Source organism: Camelus dromedarius, chromosome 7 (assembly GCF_036321535.1).
Source record: "Camelus dromedarius isolate mCamDro1 chromosome 7, mCamDro1.pat, whole genome shotgun sequence".
Lineage (NCBI taxonomy): Eukaryota > Metazoa > Chordata > Mammalia > Artiodactyla > Camelidae > Camelus > Camelus dromedarius.
The window spans coordinates 70,455,284-70,478,108 of record NC_087442.1 but is presented as its reverse complement, the minus strand read 5'-3'; the positions used below and the strand labels follow the sequence as shown (position 1 = coordinate 70,478,108).

Genomic DNA, 22,825 nt, shown 5'->3' with positions numbered 1-22,825 from the left:
CTGCTACTTATTCCCAACTTGATTCAGTTTTAGACCTAGGGGGAACCACCTTGTCTGTCTGACTTTCCTCTTACTCCTCATGACTGTTTCAGGGGCTAATGAGAGGAAGGCGCAGATGAGGGAAGATGAGGACACAAGGTTCCCTGGCACTTCCATCTTCTGCAGCCTGCCCCATTCCATGAACAAAAGGAAACAGACGTCGGTGTTAATAATGAACTCAAATACAGTCCATAGTCAAAGCCAGTCCCGCCATTCCCCTCTTAATTTTGTTTCTACCCAATCTTGAAACAGAACAAACATTTTCATTTTCACCACGCGTGAAAAGAGTTTTTCCTGTTTATTTGCAAAGACAGCACCACTTCAGAAAGTGAACACATCTTCACAAATGCTATGTAAGTAACAGGGATGCTGAAATACAAACATTTGCCCAAACTAACAGACATTATCTCAACAATAACTCTAAATCATTAAAGAGAGAAACTGACTAAGACTGTTACCTCCAGATGCTAAAAAATTAAGAGAAGACTATCCCTGTATAAAAATACTATAGTGTAAGGTATTAATTATACCATGAAAGCCACAAATGTGTGACAAGTTATTCAGAGCACCCAGAGGAAGGAAATACCACTCGCTACCTAGAAAAAAAACAAGAGGAGGTAGTATTTGAATTAGTTTTTAAAGAATACTTAGCATATGACTGCAAAAATTGTAGGATGTCATAGTCAGGTAATTAGAGGCGAGACCACGTTAATTAACATTAACGAGCACAAGGGATGAGAATGATTGTCATGAATTTCTCAGTATGGCTATGTACATTATACCCTCCATGAGAATAGTGGCCTATCAAGTACCTTAGCCCCATGTGACTTGCATTTTTAAGTTTCAAGGCAAAAATTTGTTTAAATGAGTATAGTCATAATTTTTAAAACATATTACATAATCCTAAGGGAAAATAATTTTACCGTTACATTCAGCCACCTCTTCAGCTAAATCTGGCTGTCACTAAGTATTTATTTTTATACCCAGAAGGTGAATAGAAATAGCACTGATCTAAGTAGAGTAGCATAGATACTATAAAATGCCCCTGAGGAACTGTCTTATATCAAAGTCCTTGAAAAACTTACAGCCTGACCGCTCCGCACAAACTGACTAATTCAGATGTAGCTAATAGAAAGTTACACTGCAAAGAAATAACTGATCACCTTTAAATGCTTGTTTTACCTTTAAGTGAGGCCACGTATCATCATTATAATGAACAAAATCAATAGATTACACTTGAATATATCATTCTTTATATTCAAATCATTCTTTATATTCCAATTCTCACCCTTGCTCTTTCCTTCCTTTAAACGTTGGTGTGCTGAGGATTCTATCCTGCACAATCTTACGGCATTTTTATTTTTATTTTTTATGTGTGTAGATGTGTGAAGCAGGCAGAGTAGGACAATAAAGAGCAGAGGAATTGTGGTGAGCTGGAGAATGTGTCATATCCAAAGGCCATCAATTTCACTCTGTTTTTGTGTCAGCACACCACAATAAACCTGTAGCTGAATCTGGCCCTTTCTATTTATACAGTATCGCCCTTGCTGGGGAAATTTCAGCCCTTTGTTTTCAAAGTCTACTCATAAGTTAAACATAAAACTATTCTAGGCCTCAGGGAACTTACACTTCAGGGAAGGACCCAAGGAAATAACTATAAAGGCTTGGGGAGGAGGTGGAAGTGCCACCAAGAAGAAGAAAATGCCATTTCATTACAAAATCATATTGGCTTAGGAAAGAATCAGTCAAGTTCCTTAGAATTATGAATACAATATTTAGGAATATTTATCTATTGATAATGTACAGTATTATGAAAGCTATATAAAAATTTAGAAGCACTATCTCGATAGCGTTCAAAAAAATATTTGAGAACAATTATCTAAACTCAGGTGACTGTCAGGCAATGGAAAGAAAACGACTGATGTAAGAGAATTGGGAAATAGAAAAATAACCAATACTCCACTAGGCATAGGCCTAGGAAAACAAAATAATCTCCTACTAATGCAGAACTGGAGAAAAAGTTAAGAATGATACCCACAGGCTCAGTATTTACAACCTGTTAGCTTCCCTCAGTCGGCATAACATCTAAAACGAAACATGTATTTAGCGCTCAGATATTCACATCCCTTTTCAAACATGAGGATAAATTTATTAATTGATTAATATTATTTCAATATTTAGTGCTCCAATTAGTTCCCCTTTGTTCATTAGACATTAGATACTGATGTAAGAGATGATAAACTCACATTATATAATCTCCAATCACCAATTTTTAGTAATGGATATGGCTTTGTGGAATCTGAGCAATAAAAATACACAACTATATTGGCATACAAAAAAGTACAGCAAAGAACAGTGATAGTAAGCCAATTCAAATCAAAACAAGATGGCATTTGATATATGAAATATCAAGTACTACATGTATAAAGTTGGACTACAAAAACCAATTAAATCCAGCTCTATATTGCAAAACTTTTGGTAAGGATGAATACATTTTACAACCCTTACACTTCATCTCATAAGCAACATTTTTCAAAAAAAGGTGTAAACAGTAAAAATCCTAAAGTGAATATCAAAGTGTAACACTGACTTACATTTCTTAACTTTACTTCACTCTAAGGTAGTAAATATTTCTATTGCAGAAGAAAATTTCATCGTAATGATCAAAACACATGCATTGAGGATGACTGAAACAAATACTCAGTACAGCATGTAATTTTATAATCATTTTAGTATAAAAGAGAATTTTTTTTTCCTCAGTTCTAAGTTTAAAAATTTGGCTATATTTAATTGATAGAAGTCACTCATTTGAGTGGGTAGTTTGGGCATTCACTTTAACATGTCAAGAAGAGCAAACTGAAGATCCCTGCAGAAACTGCTAATTCACTCTCAACAACTACTCTTCCTAGTCTCATCTCAGTAACGGAATCCTGTATCTTATTTGGATGCATGCCTACCCAGGGGGAAAGAAAGTTATATTCCACATTTTCTTACATCTAGGCAAGACTAGTCACTAAGTTGTGGACAATGGGTGCAGACAGAAGTGATGCGTGCAATTTCCAGAACATGCTCTTAAAGGCACTGAGTATGTCCTTCAGTGCCATCTGCCTCCTTCCTGATGTCTAGAATGGGAAATTCACTGTGGGTACTGGAGCATCCCTCTTGGACCACACATGGAAAGGGTATACTGAAGAGAGCAAAAAACAGGACAGGAGGACCCTGGGGCCTGGATGACTGAGAGTTGCCATATTAGGCCTTGTACACAGAATGTTACATGGGAGACAAATAACCTTTTGTCTTGTTTTAGTGCTTTTACTTTAGGTCTCTCTGTGACAGCCCAATCAATATACTAATCATAAAACATGGTTCATTTTTATTCAATACCTAAGGGTTTACAAGAGCAATGGTATTAATACATCTAAAGCACTTTGAATTTTTCCAATAAAAAGTTTTCACAGTGTAAATGTATTATCTTACAGTTCTTTGCAGATTCTCAAAACTTTTACAAGAATCAGACCAACTCCAGCAAACTTGAATGCGTTAGCAGATTCCAAGAATATGCAGAGTTAAAACAAAATATGTGAATCACCTGGTCACCTTTAGCATGTGTTAGAGAAAAATAGTTTGAACTTAATAGGTTTTAATGCCCTGTGGGCGACTACAATTTTAGGGCTGAACTGGAGCATGAATCCAACTAAATCTGCTAGGTCAGCTTGTTTGTAAAGCCAATCACCCTAGCATAACTAAGTTTACCCTGGAATTTAATGTAAAACTTTTAATACTCACATCGAGATCATCCTTAGCATTATAGTAGACAACTTCGTTGCTCTATAAAAAAAAAGAAAAGACAAATGCTTTATTGATTTGATTAAAAACATAAAAATATACTGGATCAAAAGCTGAATACATTTTATTCATATTTTAAATAATAAACCCCTCATAGTATTCCTTTTACAATATATTCCACAAGATCCATCAAGATTAGTCAATATTTTCTAAGAACATATTAAAACACTGTATCAGTGACAGTCGAAAAGCACATCGTGCATTGAGGGAAAATACCTCAGTATAACTTTGAGAACAATTTCTCAAGAAAAAAATCTAAAAATTCATAATGCAAATAAGTTTATATATATATATATATATATATATATGTATATATATATATACACACACACACACACACACATACACACATATATATATACACACACACACACACCAAACCCACATACACCCCCCTACACCATGAAATGACAAATATGATAATTCAAGAAAAATGTGTAAGTGGCTTGTTAATACTTTGCTGAAACCATGACTTCCAAAAAATATATATTGAGTGTTGAAATTATTCTTGAAAGGTCTATCTGCATGATACCAGCAGGAATTCCTTGATGAGATTCAAATAGAGGATTAAGAGTGTGAATTTAGATAGCAAAAAATACCAGCTAATCCAACACTCTAATGTTCTCATATTCTACCCAAGTGGCAAATAATTGTCAGCTCTTTAAGAATAAACGTTGTGTCGAGATTTCTGCTAGCCAACAATGCTGTTGAAATACGACATAAATATAAACTATGGACATAACTGTGTTATAGAGGGAAAATGAGAAAGAACAGATAAAACAACTGTCAATGAATTTTAAACTCCTATTCTTTTTGTCTACCAGGCTGGTTCCATGCAGTATGAAAACAATCTACTTATACTGATTTCTTTTTCCTTTCTTCTCGTCCTGAACTGATTGAAGATATGCATAGTCCATCTTCTAGATATCTTTAGTAGTAACTTGAGCACCATGCAGAAGTGTACTTCTCTGTGTTTCTTAAACATTTACAGACATGGACTTTTATTAAAAGGAAAAAATTTACAAAAATTTTTTAAAAGTACTTGGGAAAAATAGACTAAATTAGTGCTGATTAAAGTATGTTTCAAAGAAAATCACTAGTTCTTGAAGATATAATAGATGCTATATAGGCAAAAGTAATCTATGGTTGTGATTTCAGAATAAACAATACATTTTAAAATTGTCTCTGAACAGTAGGACTTGACATGGCCTTAGTGTATGAGCGTACATTATAAATCCCCAAGAGAAAAAAGAGATCTTGTTTTGTTTCCAAGATTTCTTGCCACTGATTCTACCTTCCTTTTTTGATTTGAGAAACATACTGTGATAATGAAGATCTATAAAACAGAGGTCTCTCTGAAGACCACATAACCAAACCAAAACCTACATAGATAAATATAAGACCATATGATTCATAATATTGAGTGAAACCCATGAGTTTCAGTTTTTCATTTAGAATCATTAGAACTGTTTAAATTACTATTCAATTGATTTTTTTTAAGAAAGAACTATGTAGCTAGACAATTTTCACATACATAAAATTCTAATTCCTGAAACATTACTTGCAGCATTAGTTTTGGAACAAATTAAAATACAAAATCAGAACTCATCACATACACAAAGCAAGAGACTCTTCTGAACTCTCCTGAGACCCAAATCCAATTACTAGTTTACTGATCCCTCACAGAACCCTCTAATTTATACTTAGGAGACAATTTTCAATTTAGAAGGTGGATTCCACCAAAAGCTAAAACATTGAAAAAGTTTACCTTCATTTTAGATATTATGTCTGCCAACTGAGTGCTTATATTTACAGAATGGAAACATGTGAAAAACAAGGAGATACTACATTAAATTTCAAGCGGTTCAGCAGCATCATTTTCAAATTCATTCAATACCTAGATATAAATACTGCTGTGCCAACGGAGACACAAAATAAGTTAAACACATCTACCCTTATCCTTTAGGTAAAATAACACACACAGATCAACTACATGAAACAACTTATGTGGGATTACACTTGGTCCATGGTGCTAGATCTAATGGACTAAACTGATTAGTCAATTTTTTTCTTATGTGCAACATATTTACAAATAAACATTAACAAATAAAGATAATTTATTAAACCTAAGATGAAGATTATCATATACAACATCAGAAGAGGGTAAAGTATGATAAAGAAATGTTAGTTTTAACTAAGTATTTTGATTGTATTAAGATACACTGTCCTTGCACTCAAAATAAAAGTTAAAATGGAGGAAATCTCAGGTTATTTTAGAATTTCCAAATTCTTTTCCTTTGTTACATTATATATGAAACCCTATTACTTGCGTCTTCTTTTAGAAGCTCTACATTCCTTCTAAAACTGTTATTAAAAATGTGTATTGCTAGGCTTATTTAAGTTTTATGCCTTTACACAAAATTTTCTGCACTTTAGAAGACACGTAATTCCTCAAACTGGCTTTTTTTTTAAGAAGCTAATTAAAAAAAATACATTGGTCATAAAATAATATTACATGCTAAATGTTGATACTCATTTTATATTCTTGCTTTTAAAAAAGCTCTTTCTTTACACAATGTGCATTTCTTACATGGTCAAAATATAAATGCAAAGGAAAACAAAAGTGTAACTCTTTATAGAAAAACAGCATAACTAGGAAGCACATAATCAAATACGTGTGCTTAGATAGGTTGTCATGTTCTACTAAGAGAACACAGACCTTCGTGGTATGTGAAACTGATTATATCCACTGTCTTAAACAAAATTCCTTCTCCAATCAATGTGATGTTGCTTTTGGCTCAGAAGCTTTTTTTCAACCTCACTTTGCAGTGACAGCACGCACATTTCATTATTCCCTTTTTTTACCCAACAAAAAAGCTCAAATGATCAATTTTAGTAAAGATAAATCTCTGTAGGGCATCAGGATTGGGGAAGGTGTAACTGTGAGTTTAATCTGTCAACCCAGTCCACATACATGGCAGTGTGACACTAAAATAAATGGCAAATACTCACAGAACATTTAATTTGTATAATTATATAAAAATATTTTTGTTCATCATCGTTTCTTAGGGAAAATTGCAGTGATTTGCTTTACTGTGGCTTGTTTATATAGTTTCAGAATTACTTGGTTCAGAAATAATTTTAAACATAAGCTTGAGACAAATAATTTGGTGGTCATAATTCTTTCCTATCATATTCACTTATAAGCCATCTCCTCTGCTTTATAAAAATATATATTAGCCCTGCTATAAATATATATATATATATATATATTTATTTATTCAGATGTGTGCAGCTATGTTAAACGAAATCAGTCTGAAATAAAATCACTCATATCACTGAGTCATCAACATACACCAGAAACAATCTTAAGAGGACTGGGTTAAAGGACAATTCTCAGGAGTAAAGGACAACTGACACTGAATTAGCTCAACTTCCATGTTCCATGTTTTTATAGGGATGAATTTCGGTTAAAATTAACTCTGTGCTAAAAGAAAATTATGAGAGGAAATTGTATAAAAGCAGCTCGATGGTCTGAAGGGGCAGAGTTAGAGAAGAGGCAAAACTATCAGCTGAATTCCTTCTCCCTTTACCCTGCCCCCATCCCACCTAGACTTTGTGCAGGGAGATTTTGAGGTCTCACAACCAACAGAGGGAGCCACACCCCATTCATTCAACAGTACTCTGGGACCTCACTCTGGGCCAAGTTTTGGAGAAACAAAGATGAGGACATTCTACACCCTGACCTAAGAGGCAAGTTCTTGTCCCCCTGATTCCCACGTTGACAAGGTGTTTGGCAGCTGGATCAGTTGTTCCAACCCGCTAAAACTGAAGAGTATCTTAATATCCTTGACCGGTATGACCACATAAACCAAAATGTTCTCAGGTTTCAAAATAGGTCAGAGTTACGAATTTCAGATATTTGACATGTTCCTCTGTTGATCAATTCAAGCATATGTATTTGCAAGTGTGTGTGTGTCTTTCTGAATCATTTATCTACCATATCACTCAAAATTCCCTCAGTCCCTTCTCTAGAAATTACAGAGTTATATCAGTATTACTGAAGACTTTAAAACTATACATATAAACTAATTATCACAGGCACAGGCACAGATTAGAGAATCGAGTCCTCTTGCTTCCCTTTATCCTTCTGGCTAAACATTTTAATGCAAATTATTAAACAAAACCGTCTTGGAAGGTATTTCACACCAAACACAGAGGTTTTCAGTGCATTACGAGTAGTGTGATAGGACGAAGCTAGCAATACCCTCAAACTAGATTCAGAGATTAGTTGAACCTTTAGAGTGCTATTTTTCACAATTTAAGCACCACCAGATGACAAGAGCAAATTGTTTCATTTCTGATTTTTAACCAAGTAGTTTAGTTATTTATTATCTCCTGGAAACAAATTTACCCAAATGGTTCATGCTAATATAATACCACACTTTACTGAAATTTAAACCATCCTGCAGCAAGTTGAGAGATAAATGACTTTAGTTTCCCAGTGTCTACTGGGAGTCAAAAATTAAATCTGGACAAAATAGAGCATTCCATCTTAAAAATGTATATTGTGAGTGACAGTCCCTTGAATGCCACTTTCCTATAAACGTGGCCTCTGATGAATAGTTTATGTTAAAAATCTGAAGCTGAAGAACAAAGCTTCAACATGGGAGTAGGATGTTGCCAAGGAGAAGATTTAAATATTGGAACTGAAAATGAGGTTTTCAGAGCCAGTATCTGAAATACATGATAAATTCACAATTCAAATATATCTTAACTTCCTGTCTGATTTACTAATTCTTTTTTCTTGGTTACACACTTACTCTGCGTCTGATCGACAGTCTGATGATTCTGGGGCAACTCTATTGTCTGCTGAAGTCACTTTTTATAAAAGTCTCACTCTTAGTGTCATTTTATAGCTCTTTATTTCCAAATATGAAGTCAATAGGATGAACATTAAGGATAGTCTTTGTTATAAACAAGTTGTGTGAATGATGCCTGCCAACCAATATCCACACTGTTTAGCTCAAATCATTTAACTCAAATACTGGGATTCATATATTGTTGTAACAATTTGACCTGGTAACCATACACCCCACTGATACTGATTGTGCTTAAGTCAACCACAGTGCCTGAGATAAGATAATCAGCAGCACGGACTACTGCACTGTGTGAATGAAACAACTTAAGAAAGTGTTGAGGGGAGAGCAGGGTGTGTGGTTGTCTGTACATTCATGTGTGTGTTGGGGAGAGGTGTTAATGGGTGAATGTAAGAGAGTGTTTTCAAAGACAGCTAAAAGTAAGCAGAGGAATAAAGACAGCAGTCCTTGAAAAAAGGTATTTTTTATGCTGTTATATCTGTTTGGAGTTTGAAATGCATGAAGACATTGTTTATGAAGATAAAAAGACTGAAAAGTAAAGACAGGCACAGGTCCATTAAGAGATCAGTGTTGTCAGATTACTGGTCTGAAAGGTGATAAACCTGCATTGATATTATGTGACAAGAGGTAATAAAGAAGACAACTGATGTGAAGTGTTTAGTGCAGGTCTACATGTGTCGTCTATAATATTATCAGCCATTACTTTATATAACAAAGAAGAAAAATCAGGAATATCCATAGAATTTTTCTATTAGCTTTATCTGATACATCTATATGAATTAAAATAAAATACTTATAATTTTATTTTCTTAGATCAGGTAGTATGCTGAGTCTGTTTATTTAAAGTCCTTTCTGCAAAGATGCTAAGTAGCCGAGTATAGAAGAAATGGAATTACTAGCTGCTATCGTTATTTTTAATCTGACAAATTAAATGAGGTAATTTATAAGAAAATCTAGTACAAACGATAATTAAATGTTGATTCTATATGCAACTTGTCCATTAAATTCCCATTAAATGTTTTGCTATGCTCCAAACTTCTTTGTGATTCTAAGCACTCTCTGCCCAATCCCCTATCTCCTTTACACATCCATCCTCATTCACTCCTGCCTGGAAAAACTCCAACTCTGTTAAAGACCCAAAATTTGCTTGTCCATATCAACACGCAAACTGTGAAATCTAGCTGGAGAAAAGTACACAAGCAGCCTCACAAAGAGTAAGTCTGTGGTTGTCATGTTTTAAAAACAACAGTAAACCTGTGGATTTGCTTTGTTTGGTCTTTTTTTTTTTTTTAATTCAGAAACTAAAGTATCTTTGGGAAACTTTCTTCCAATCACATGATTCTGATGGCTGGCAAATCATACCACTCTATTTTTCTGACCACAGACATTTACAGGTGCCTAAATCTATCCAATGATAGCATCTCATTTCCCTATTCCTTTTTCAGAAGTATACCATTTTCCATGACTGGTTATGGTTACAAACGCTGTGCTGCTTAAAGTCTCAATCCTGATATGCCAGAGGCTACACCTATCTACTGGCTTCTTAATTACAGAATCAATAAATTTTTTTCCTTAAGTATGTTAGAATGAGGTTTCTAACTCCTACAACTGATAGTACTAACACAAATACCATACTCCCTACAATGTATTTTTCCATTCTATTTTCCTGTTATTAACAGTCAATAGTACTTGCTTGAACTTTTATTTCTGTTGGTGGCATTACGAGACTATAACTCTTCTAGAACGAATTCTCCTCTGCCCTGGATTTTAGCCCTTCCTGCGTCTTCCTTCATCCCCTTTCTTTCCTGTGTGTCCAATTTTCTTTTTTTTTTTCTAATTGAAGTATAGTCAGTTACAATGTGTCAATTTCTATGTACAGCATAATGTCCTAGTCATGCATATACATACATATATTCGTTTTCATATTCTTTTTCATTACAGGTTATTATAAGATATTGAATATAGTTCCCTGTGCTATACAAAAGAAATTCATTTTTTATCTATTTTTATATATAGCAGTTAACATTTTCAATCTCAAACTCCCAAATTTATCCCTTTCCACCTGCTCTCCTCTGCTAACCATAAGATTGTTTACTATGTTTGTGAGTCTGTTTATGTTTTGTAGATAAGCTAACTAGCATCTTCCATCTTTTCTTCAACCACATTCAGTGGTTTGCAAAAAGATTTGTGAGATAAAAATCCAGATGTGTTATGACATGAAACTTTTTTTGGTCTTAAATTTAAAATTCTAGCAGAAGATTAAAACCAAAAATCAAAGGAGCCAAGAGATGAAAATTTTCTTAGCTCATAATAAAGAAAAAAACATTTTAATATTTTTTAATACTTCTCTAATGAACTAAAAGTCAAAAACCTCCTAGGGTCAAGTTAATCTTTCGTGAGTAGTATATCAGCAACTAATTACTATTTTGGAAATTCTTTTATCAATTTCTTTACTCACTAGCCTTTAGAAATGAGTTACATAATACAACATGGAATAATTATATAAAATTTGATTATATGCTTGAATATCACAGTTCCAATCAAAATGATGAAAGTGTAATAGTATTGCTAAGATGCTGTTCAATGATTATAATGGAAATACACGAATAATCTACTCCTTCTCTGAACTCTCAGCATTCATTCAGAAGTATAAATATACATTGAGCTTTGTACACAGTACCAAGCTCCGTGCTAGAAACCTAAATACATATGCTTTCTTGAGAACCTGATTGTTAAAATTACACCAGTGAGTAGGATATTATCAATCTCAATTGTATGTTCAAAGCAAAACAGTATTTAAACCGAGTTTAACAGAGGTCCTCTTAACCCTGAGCAAGTATGTATTCCTCCCAAGTACTGCCGTTATGTATGTTAGAATGAGGTTTCTAACTCCTACAACTGATAGTACTAACACAAATACCATACTCCCTACAATGTATTTTTCCATTCTACTTTCCTGTTAGTAACAGTCAATAGTACTTGCTTGAACTTTTATAGATCAGTGAGTTCCTTATATACTTAATGTTCACCTAATAATAAAGAGAATGTCTAATTATCTCTGAGACATTCATTTATCTTATCTGTTCTTTTACCGCTGCCTTATCAGTTGTTTTAAAATGTGAATTTAATTTTGGCCTTTTTTTTTTAAAGCTTGCCTCTGTTACTTTTAGTAAACACTATTTTACATTTATTCATCAGGTAACTGTCATTATATATTTGTTAAATAGTTTTTTTTTTAATGTTGTCATTATGGTACTTGAAAATTGAAGTATTAGTATCTGGTCCACCACATTAACCAATCAAGAAGTAAAACTATCTAAGAGAAATGGTCACAGCAAAAGAGAATAAATCCAACCTTTACTATGTATAATGACCTAATTACACAAGTGATCAAGTACTCCAGTCCCAAGCTATATGTACTATGAAGCTGGCAACACAATTGGAGCTCTCATCCTAGATGAAAGAAACATTTGTAATATTCACCAAAGGAAATGTTCATTACTTCTTCACAAAAGAAGCAATTTTTTCCCAAAAAGGAGAGAAAATTAAATTCTTTTGATTTGAGTAGAGACATGGTTCTATTATGTATATATTCAATGCAGTGTTTGGAATGAATGAACTAGCAATGAATAGACAGATAAATGGAAAAATGACTATCATAAGCATATAAGGAACTATTAGAAATTCTAGAGTAAAAATAACCAAAAAACACACAAATAAACCTGTATGCACGTTCACGCATGCACACACACATATACAAAATGCATTGGAGTAGAGAAAAAGTATATAGTTTTAATAAAGCTCCAAATAAGTTACAACATAGACCACTTTCACTCTTATAAGAAATCAAGGAGGAATTCCAAGTGGACTGTGACTTCAGAGTTCCATGTTCTTGAACTTCAGAGATCAATTCCTATTAAACATTAAGAGCTATAGCAATTGATTTCATCTGATAAACTTTAATGAGAATCTGCCTATAAGCTTTTTCAGTGTTCTAAAGGATATTGATAAATGCATTATTTAAACTATAGGATAAAAGCCAAAGTAGAACATGAAAAGATAAATATGCTATTTTCTTCCACTAAATCTCCCAGGAACCTCAGTCCAGAGTTGAGCAAACACATCTGTAGTGCTGAGGAACTTGCTTTAATTTGTGACTGGGATATAATCAACCAAAACATTAAAATTTAATCCATCAAAATAATCTACTTTCTATGCTTCTTCCTATTGACTTAGACAACTCACAGATTTTTTGACTCATGATCAAAGTTAACAGAACTTGATCATAACAATATACGATTTCCTAGCAATAGACTTGTGTTACTTTTTCCAAAGGTAATATTAGCACTGCCTTTCCAAATTAATCATTATCAACTTCAGAAAATTATCATAGTAAAGCAAAATATATAGAGTTATACTATGGCCAATGAATTACTGAGTATAAAATAATCTAGCTGAAATCAGACCTTCAAAGAAGATTAAATTGGTCACCACTACATCAGTTTAATTCATCTTCCATTGGGTTTGAGGAGCTATGTAGGATGGGGAAGAAGGAGGAGAAGAGACATTTATTATGTGTCCTTTAGGGGACAGGCATTTTCATACATTGTGTCATTTAACCTTTACAAAATTCTTTGGATACCAATAGGTATGATCTTTTTGAAAATAATAAATTGATAAAAATCTAATTAACCTTGCATCACAGTATCACATTGCTTGTTGGATTTCGCACCCATCTCTCCCTTCCATCCCAACTCCCCACTATTTTCAGACATTGAAAATTTTGGCTAATACAAATACATCACTGTTTAGCCTGGATATTGTATTAGCTTTAAGTCTCTCTGAGGCAACATTCTCAAAAGCCAGGCGGCTTGTTAAAGTAGAAAGGAGATTTATAAACTTCAAAAATGGGTAACTTTATGCAGAAAGACAAAACTCGGAAGTCTCAACAATGAGCCATAGTTAGAAAGAACTAGGGATGTGGAATAAGGGATGTCCCTTCCCATTAGAAGGACTGATGAGAACTTCCCTGGAAAGCAAAATAAAATCTCAAAGAGAGAGAGCTAAGAGTGAAATATATAGGACCTGATTCCTCTTATAGGTAGAAAACAAAATGGGAAAGAGAAGACGTCTTTGGGAGAAATACCAGAGTGGAGCAGACAGAATGCGTTGCCCGCCCCATTTGGCACTCTGGAATAAACTCCTTCCACAACCCAAATTACAGCCAGGAAGCTTTCCTTGCTGTAGAAAACTTTCCTAGTTCCCCTACTTCAAGTCAAAGTCAGGTATCCCTGTTAACATCTTCCACAGCAACTTCTGGTATTTTCCTCCTCTACAAACCAGGGAGAACAACACTGGTGACTTTACTGGTTTGTTGCATGAAATTAATGAGTGAAAGCCTGCTCCAGAGATGAGCTACAACCACTTCCTAAGTCATTATACTTACCAACCATATTCTATTCACCTGTCTGAGCACTGCGAGGGGAGAGACAAAGTCTCCATCCTCTTTGTATTCAAAGACATTGACACTTTAGAAGCATTCCATTCCATCTGAATAATACATAATTGCTTTGGAAACAAACAAAAAAATTCCCAGTAGCCCATACTTCATTAACCTAGTTTTAGTAACTATACTTAATTAAGTCATATTTCAAATAGCTTTTTAAATTTGAACTATTCACTTATTCAGATATAACTTGTCTCTAATTAAAACATTCATTATTGTTACTGTTCATTTATGAAAGCCACAATACAAAAGATTCTCAAGTAATCCAAAAGACTCTCAACATAGTCCTAGTTAAGTTGTATAATGTATTTCATTTGTTGTCCAAAATTGTTAAAAGGAGGGACACGGAAAGGGAATTCTGTGAACTATGGCTTCATTTTTTTCAAGACATACTTTTATAAATTAAACATTTTAATTTTCAGAATGTATCATTTTTTTAGAAAATGTAATCTTTCTTCTTGAAAGTAGTAAATGAAGAATTCTATGTTTTTCAGAACATTATAAACAAAGTTGTACCAAGCAGAGGATGCATGATACAACACAAATGCACTCCATAACAAGTTAAAAGGTCTGAATTTTATTCCATAGTCCAATTCTTAGTCTGTGGCAGTAAATAAATGAATCTATCCAAAGTTGTTTTGTCTTCCCATTTATCAGATAGGCAAAGAACTCCAACTTCAAAGGGTTGAAGTGATAATTTAATACTGTAACTTACCTGAAAGGACCTTGAAAATTTAAGAATATATATATAATATTATTGTCTGGTATTCAAATTATTTGAAGACTATTTTGTACAATTATAATCAAGGCCATTACTTAAGTACCCAAAGTATATTTGTTTCAGTGATGTCATTATACAAATACAGTAAAATTAGAGAAGACTGAAATATCAAATAAAAATTTCCTAAAATTAAAAAAGGCATTCATCTTGGCTTAGTGTAAATAACAAAATTTAGATGGTTTTAAACAAAGGAATTGAAGGAAAAGACAGATTGATCAGCTAAAGACTTGCCTAAATGAAATTACTTCAATCACAAGAGGCTGGTGTCACTTCAGTGAACAGCAAAAATACTGCAGAAAAGCCAAGCCAATTACAGAGTTGTCTGCATTTCAAACTGTGCTTCGGATGTGTTACTGAACAAAGGAACACATCGACATACTCATCTTTTGATCAGATTGACTTCTCTCCTACTGCTTAAGAAACTCAGTATGAAAATTACTTTTCATTCAAAGAAGCAAGAAATTTCAAAGTCAATATCCAGGTGAGAAGTAGGAAGGGAATATATTAGCAGCCAATTAACCTTTACAGACACAATTTCCTCCCTAAAAAAATTAGAAGGCTGTGTTTTTCCCTCCAATCTGTTGTATATTTTGGCCACTTTCATGGATTATCTGTTTACTAAAAACAACAGCTCTAGAAACACCCAAGAGAAACAAGGAAGCTGAAAGTAGATCAAGTGAAATTATCCTCTATATTTTACATTTTAAAGGTAAATTTTTCAAACTATATATCAACAGAGCACAAGATAAACCTAAAACTGATTAATCAAGCTCATAAATATTACTATGCATAATGGAGTTTCCATTTACCATCAAATAAATGATACAAAAGTTACAGCTATATGATTGAACCAATATTGTTTAGAAATTGCTTGGAGATTGTACAAAAAAAAAAGAAATCAAAGCATAGAAAATTGAAAGTTTGAGCTACGAATCTGAGCCTCATGTTAGTATTTAAAACATAGTATTTCCTGGTAAAACATCAATTAAATTTGAATTTAGGATAATGATTTTTGTTTTTTTTGGTAAAAGTATGTTCCAAACTCATATAAAAGAGATATGTGTTGTTTATCTGAAATTCAGTATAACTGGACATGCTGTATTTTTATGTGCTAAATCTGGCACATAATTTGTAAGATTCTAATACATCATTTAAGTACATTTTATACTGTTTCCAACAATTTAAAAATTAAATACTGTTGCAGGAATTCGGGGGAGGAGGAGGCTGCTGTATCACTGAACAGTAGCTTTGAAATGAAATTTTGAACAATGATCTCAGAGGCATGACATCCAAATTACAAACTGCCTCAGGCTTTAGAAAACTTAACTGCCCAGAAAGGCCAAGGGATATCTGTTTTGCAAAGTTGGAACAAATCTTTAATCACATGCACTGTATGCTTCAATATTCTCAATTTTACATATATAATTATCTAGCATTGCTCATTTAACTTAATTTTTATTTTGAAATACCCTAAGACATCATCAAAATGGTTGCATAGCAGCAGTTTGTTGACTTTTGATGGTTTGAGAAAGATGGTGGCCCTATCTGTGTTCGCACAGTAGATATCCATGACCTGACCAGCCGGGCAGTTACACACTTATATTCACACTATGTAGTTTATGTGATCCGTCTAAACTCCCACAGTAGGTCAAATGGTCTAACTTTCCCAGATGGTGGACATTCCCTATGTCAATAGAGACACAAAAGGCTTACACCTGGTAGAACTTACAAACCAGGTGTTTTAAGCGACACTTAAGTAATGTACATCTTGTTGCTACCAGCCATTTGGTTGAGATCCTTGGGAGCCTCGCTTCCTCAGGAATTCATACAAAGGACTCAGGACCATCTACCATAAAAATTCTGGATGCATAATTTCTAAACTAAAGGCATACTGGTCACGTATAAACAAAACAAAGTAAGATGCAAAGAACTAAGTAATAAATTACATATCATTAAGAAAATAAATATAAATTTATTTAAAGATTGTATTTCCTGTAAGTCAGTCAGAAGATTAAGTCCAATTTCTATAAGCATAATTGTGCAATCCACAGGCGAAAGTTGCTCATTTTACCATTTTTCATTAGTCTTCATTTAAATGTCTCTTGAACTTGTAGTAGTATCTAAAAATGACAGATTATATAAAAGAGTATAATAGACCACTGACTCTGCATACAAACTTATTTGTGGCAAAATAATCACTTTCACAAATTTCAATGCCTTAAAACTTTTAACCACAGGTTTTGTTACCAACCAGGGTTCTTGAACTCAACCAACAGAAATTGGTAAGAGGTCAGATGAAAAATTCAGGCACGGCTTTACTGGGACTGGTGCTGCAGCGGGAGGGAGTGAAAACAACAGGTGTTCCCTTGCTCGCTCCCTGAGGTGGGGGCCAGGGGGGTTAGGGAGAGCTGGTCCCTTAAATGGGGTGAGGGTAGGAGAGGTCGGGCTGGAGGGGTGGCTTAGATGGTCTGTCCACCCATTTGGTGGTCTGTGTGCAGGGGTCGTGCACAATACCCTGCTTCTGCCTCTGACACCTCAGAAGTGGCAGTTGTGTTTTTGGTCTTTTTCAATTTTTTGCCCCCCCCCCAACTGTGCATGCGTGCAGCTATTTTTAGTCCTTTACAGTTTCTTTGTATCTGCTGCTTGAGGAGACATTTGTCCAGGTGTAAGCACTGCAGCCAGGGTCCCAGGTCCCAGGTCCCAGCTTATGCAAGCACTGCAGCCAAGGGTCCCAGGTTCAGGCCCGTCTCACTTTCATTGGTGTTTGTATGAGCACTTACAGATGTTTAATTAACCAGTCATTGATTTGTATCTGGATTTTGTGTAGGGCTATCAAGAAAGTTGCATTTGCAATGCTCTGATGGAGATTCTTCTGAATTCCTCTCCACCCACCAACTGCCATTAAGGATCATTGTTTTAAGACATACAATTCCATTCTTAGAGCAAATTACAAAACACCTATTGAACAGGCCAGTTAAAATAAATAATTCAGCAACAATAATTTTTTAAAAACTTAGGAGGAAAAGGATATAGAGCCTATAATCCTCTTATTAAGCATTCAATTTAACCACAAATTTCTTGACAGACTGGGAGAAAGCAAGCAACATCATTCTCCTTGTCTGATGAAAAGGATAAATTCTGCCTTGAGTCTGTAATCAAAGCCTGGCAGACATTGCAAAATAGAATGGGCATAAGTCTTCAGAGGTGTTTTCTGAGCAAACAAAGATTCTTCAAATAGTCAATCACTGTCTGTCTCTCGTTTCCATACATAAGAAGTACTATATATTTACATACACAAAGAGCAGACAATAATCTAATATCATTCTTTTAAGACTTTCTTTTTTATATTGGCCAGCACAAAACTTTACATGAAATATTTTTCTTAAGAAATGTGTAAGAATCTAAGATTATAAGCACTCATTTCTCGTCCCAGTAGAAGAAAGAACAACACAGTACATTAAACATACATGCTTGCTTGCATAAATATTGCAAAGACCTGTACTGAATTTAAGGATGTATAAAGATGATTCAAAAAAGAAATGCCATTGATCTTTGTAGAGCTATCTTTTGTAGAACAGAGTTTAAATAACAATAATGATGATAATATTGAATTCATTTACTCATAACTTAGTATGGAAACCTATACCATTTCATGCAACGCTCATCTCAAATATTAAATATATGTGTATTATAATTTACAGATGAGGAAACAGGTTCAGAAGGTAAGCCAATTTCTCAAAGTTACTTAGTGAGTAGAAAAATAGAATTGGAATGTTGTCTATCTAATACCAAAGACTCCTGTATTTTCCTCGAGTAAATCAATGTCCTTCTTTCATTTACTAATTCACACTAGTATTCTATATATTTATAGTATGCTACTGTATGTTAATACTTGTATTTACATATATATATTTAATTGTGGATGATTAATAAATATATTGATAAACCAAATTAGCATCTGTAGTATGGGAATACTAAATCCTAATCTCTCAATTTCTGAAGGGTTGTTTTTTTTTGTTTTGTTTTGTTTTTGTTTTGTTTTGTTTTGTTTTTTACCATTAGCAAAAGGAAATCAGCTCAACAAAGCTAGAATTTCCTCTAAATTGGTCTCTGTGCTTCTCCAAATCTCCCTGGATGATTACTGCCAGCAAGTCCAAGTATAATGCAGATGACATGAAGGGTAAAATAACAGTCAAAGGGTGAAAGGGTACAGAAAATAAGGTTTCAGCAGCAGGAAGACAGCATGTAACAAACGACTGTTTTCATTACCATATATTTCACTAGAGGGCAGCATAAACAGCCAGCTAAAAGTTAAGGAGCAGCACAAGCACAAAAGCAAAATGCTACCTTTGGATAGAAATATACTAAGAGTGGCATACTTGCTTATGTACTGTCATTATTTACACAGTAATACATTTTTTACCTTCTCATCTAACTCTGAGAAGATTTCAATTTACTTAAAAAAAAACAGGTTTAGAAATACAGATGAAGTTTTACATCATTAAAGACTTGGTGCTAATATGTAAGGTTTAAAATACTAAATGATGCCAAAGTGTCATCACAAAATATCTATTGGCATGATTTAAAAAAAGGATTTTACATAAAACATGTTGGCACCCTGTGCAGTCAACTTAATTGCCTATACACTTCTGCTTTCATTCAATAAATCTGGCTTTTAAATAGAGTGACAATCAACACAATAATGTCTATTTAATTACCTGTTTTATTGCCTTCTCTTTACTTTTGCTATCAGGTATCCTAGCAGGAAATGGTTTGTAACCAAACTGCCCTGCACAAATAAAGCTGCAGGGAAGCATAAGAGCAGTTAAACTCACGCCATACATCAGGTTTTAACAAGGGAAAAGCTCAGAAATCAATCGGCAAGCAACTCAGACATCAGGTCTCCCAATTTTTCTGTGCAATCGATTTACGCTCTATATTCTCAAGTTATATATTGTTACCCTACTTTTTTTTAAAAGAAAAAACAAAACATATCTCTTCATTTACATTAACTATACCTCTTAAAAAGTATAACTGAGAAAGAACTATAGTATAATAGTAAATAAACTTATTTTTCTCCCCCAAAAAGAGATTTGCCATCTACAAAACAGAAACAGACTTGCAGATACAGTAAGCAATCTTATGGTTACCGGGGGAAAAGGAGTGGGAAGGGATAAATTTGGGAGTTTGATATTTGGAAATTTTAACTACTATGTAAAAAAATAGATAAAAAGCATATTTCTTCTGTGTAGCACAGAGAACTATATTCAGTATCTTGTAATAATCTTTACTGAAAAAGAATATGAAGATGAATATATGTATACATATGTATAACTGGGACATTATTCTATATACCAGAAATTGATACACTGTAACTGACTACACTTCAATTTTAAAAAAAAGATTAGTGTACAGAATTTCACGTAACAATGACCAAACTATTCTTCACTACTAATCACTTATATTTTTCTTTCTTTCTTTGTTCTTTTGTAATGGGACTGAAAGGGGAATTGAAATGGAAAGCTAAGTAAATTTCACTTTTTCATGAAAATATGCTTGGAGTTTTTCTCTGTAAGCATAGTATCTGTTGTGAAAGTTGTTTAAATGTTAGTTTCCACATTATCAAATAGCATTAACATGATTAAATAGGCTTCCTCTCAAACCACATAATAGATGTTTATACCTTTTGAAATCAAAGTATTTGATGAATTTTATTTGCTCAACAGCAACCTTGAATTTTACATCTCTTGAAGAACTTGAAAGCTGTTGAAAGATACGGTTCCTTGGCACTCAGGCACAGCTATGAATTATGGTACAAGTGCCCGTCTTCACTGTAAATTCACAAAGCTTTCAACATGGCCAGGCAGCGCTTTTGTACAGAGACCTTGGCTTTTCTTGTCATTGCTGTATTTTTCTGTGCGTCATATGGCGTGACTCAAGACAATTCATAATCATCAATGAGATACCCTTCATGTTTGAGAGTACTAAGAAAGGCAACAGCAGAAAAGTAAGCCAACAAAGCCCCCACGGCCAGAGAATCCAGTGTTCTAAAGTTTCATAATGTTCTCTTGGAGCTTATTCTATGTTCATTCAGATAAGAAAATAGAGTTTGATGAAAATGGCATGCAATGTGAATACTCATTTGTGAAATAAAATTATTCTTGTTTACCATCATCCTCCCTTGCTACCACAAACTGGTAAATGATTATAAATCACAACTTAGAATTAAAAGCCTGCAAGATAGAAGGAACTTTTGAGATTAAAATGTAGGTTATCAAATTAATAACTTTATGAATCAGAATTTCAGAGAAAACTCTGTAAAAACTATAGACACTGCTGGGAAGGCTCAGGATTAACATCTATGATATTAAAGTAACAGAAACACTGATATTCTCTGTCAGGTAGTTTCATTTCCCTTCCAGTCAAAGAGGTGGGCTTAAGTCATCGTCAATAAAGTATTTGGTCATTTTCACTCTGCACAAAAATGATGCAAAAAGAATTTAGCAACCATCAAGCATATATTTTAGATTTATTTTTAGATTTATATTTATATTATTTATATTTTAGATTTATATTTATATTCTGTAATCTAGTCTCTTCCGAGTGTAATGAATGTTCTTTATCTAAAAACCAAAAAAGCTCAGAACATAAAAAGACATAAACAAAACATAAAAAATAGTAAAGATTTTGAAATAAAAGAGTGGAACTATAAAACTGACTATATTTTACAGATTTTAAGCTTTAAGGTGATGGGATTCCAATATTGATACAATTTAAGAGCTTAAAACTGCTGTGCTGAAAATATATATATAGACGCATATTGCTCAAAGCAAGAATACAATTTATCAAAATGGATATTTTGATTCTGTACTGCCTTCCTTATTTAACACTTCATAGTTGTTTCTGCAACCTTTAAAAACATGTTTCAAAATAGACAACATACTTGCAAGCATAACTGATCTCAATGAAATGTATTGATAGTGTCTCTGCAGGAGGAATACAAGTCAAGTTTTTAAAGAAAACTAAATTGCATTGCTAAGACAATTTCACTTATCTTAAATGCTTTAATCCACTTGTCAAAGACCTGTGTGAAGGCTTCCATGAATAATTTTCATAAAGTGTCAAAATAACTGTTCTATTACTACCAATATTATTCCCTTTTTATTGTTGAAGAAACTATGGTTTAGAGATTAGCTAAAAATCTCACAACAGGAAATAACCAAAGCGAACTCTTTCTAGCACCTTGGTTAGCACTCGTATTTATTAGAGTATGCCACTTCTAAATAGAATGGGTTTTGACTTGCTTCATGGTTCAAAAAATAATCTCAGGCTGAATATTAGACAACAAAATAGCCTATGCAATGGAGTCAGAAGCACAGTATAAGCTGAGAATCAACACTTCTTATGTCCTAATGGTAACTTTAGGGTATTTGTTTTAGAGTATTTTCTGCTTTCTTTATCTTTGTACTGGTTTACATTATACTTTCTTTTCTTCATTACATTTTCTAAGAATTTAAAAATAGAATTTATAATACCCAGCTGGTATGATGGGGATAATGAATACACATTTTCAGGAACATTTATAATGGATATTCCCTATTCTGCCTTTGAAAATACAATTAATACTACTATTATCTATAGTTTTCTATTTTTTACCAAATAAATTCTAGTTGTAAACATAAAAAGGTATAAATCCCAGTAAGAAAGAGAACTAGTAATCATATACTGCTACAAGAAAAGCCATGACATAATTGTTTTCACCATAAGTTTTGC

At 33.5% G+C, this 22,825-nt stretch overlaps 1 protein-coding gene across 6 annotated transcripts in view; it reads right to left on the bottom strand.

Annotated features, from left to right (window-relative positions):
• CACNA2D1 (calcium voltage-gated channel auxiliary subunit alpha2delta 1) overlaps window positions 1-22,825 on the bottom strand; it is a 425,079-nt gene that overhangs the window by 167,208 nt on the left and 235,046 nt on the right. For all 6 annotated transcript variants that reach the window (XM_064487623.1, XM_064487624.1, XM_064487625.1 and 3 more), the window contains exon 5: window positions 3,826-3,867. In XM_064487623.1, the coding sequence (XP_064343693.1) occupies window positions 3,826-3,867 (42 nt within the window). The remainder of the gene's footprint in view (window positions 1-3,825; window positions 3,868-22,825) is intronic.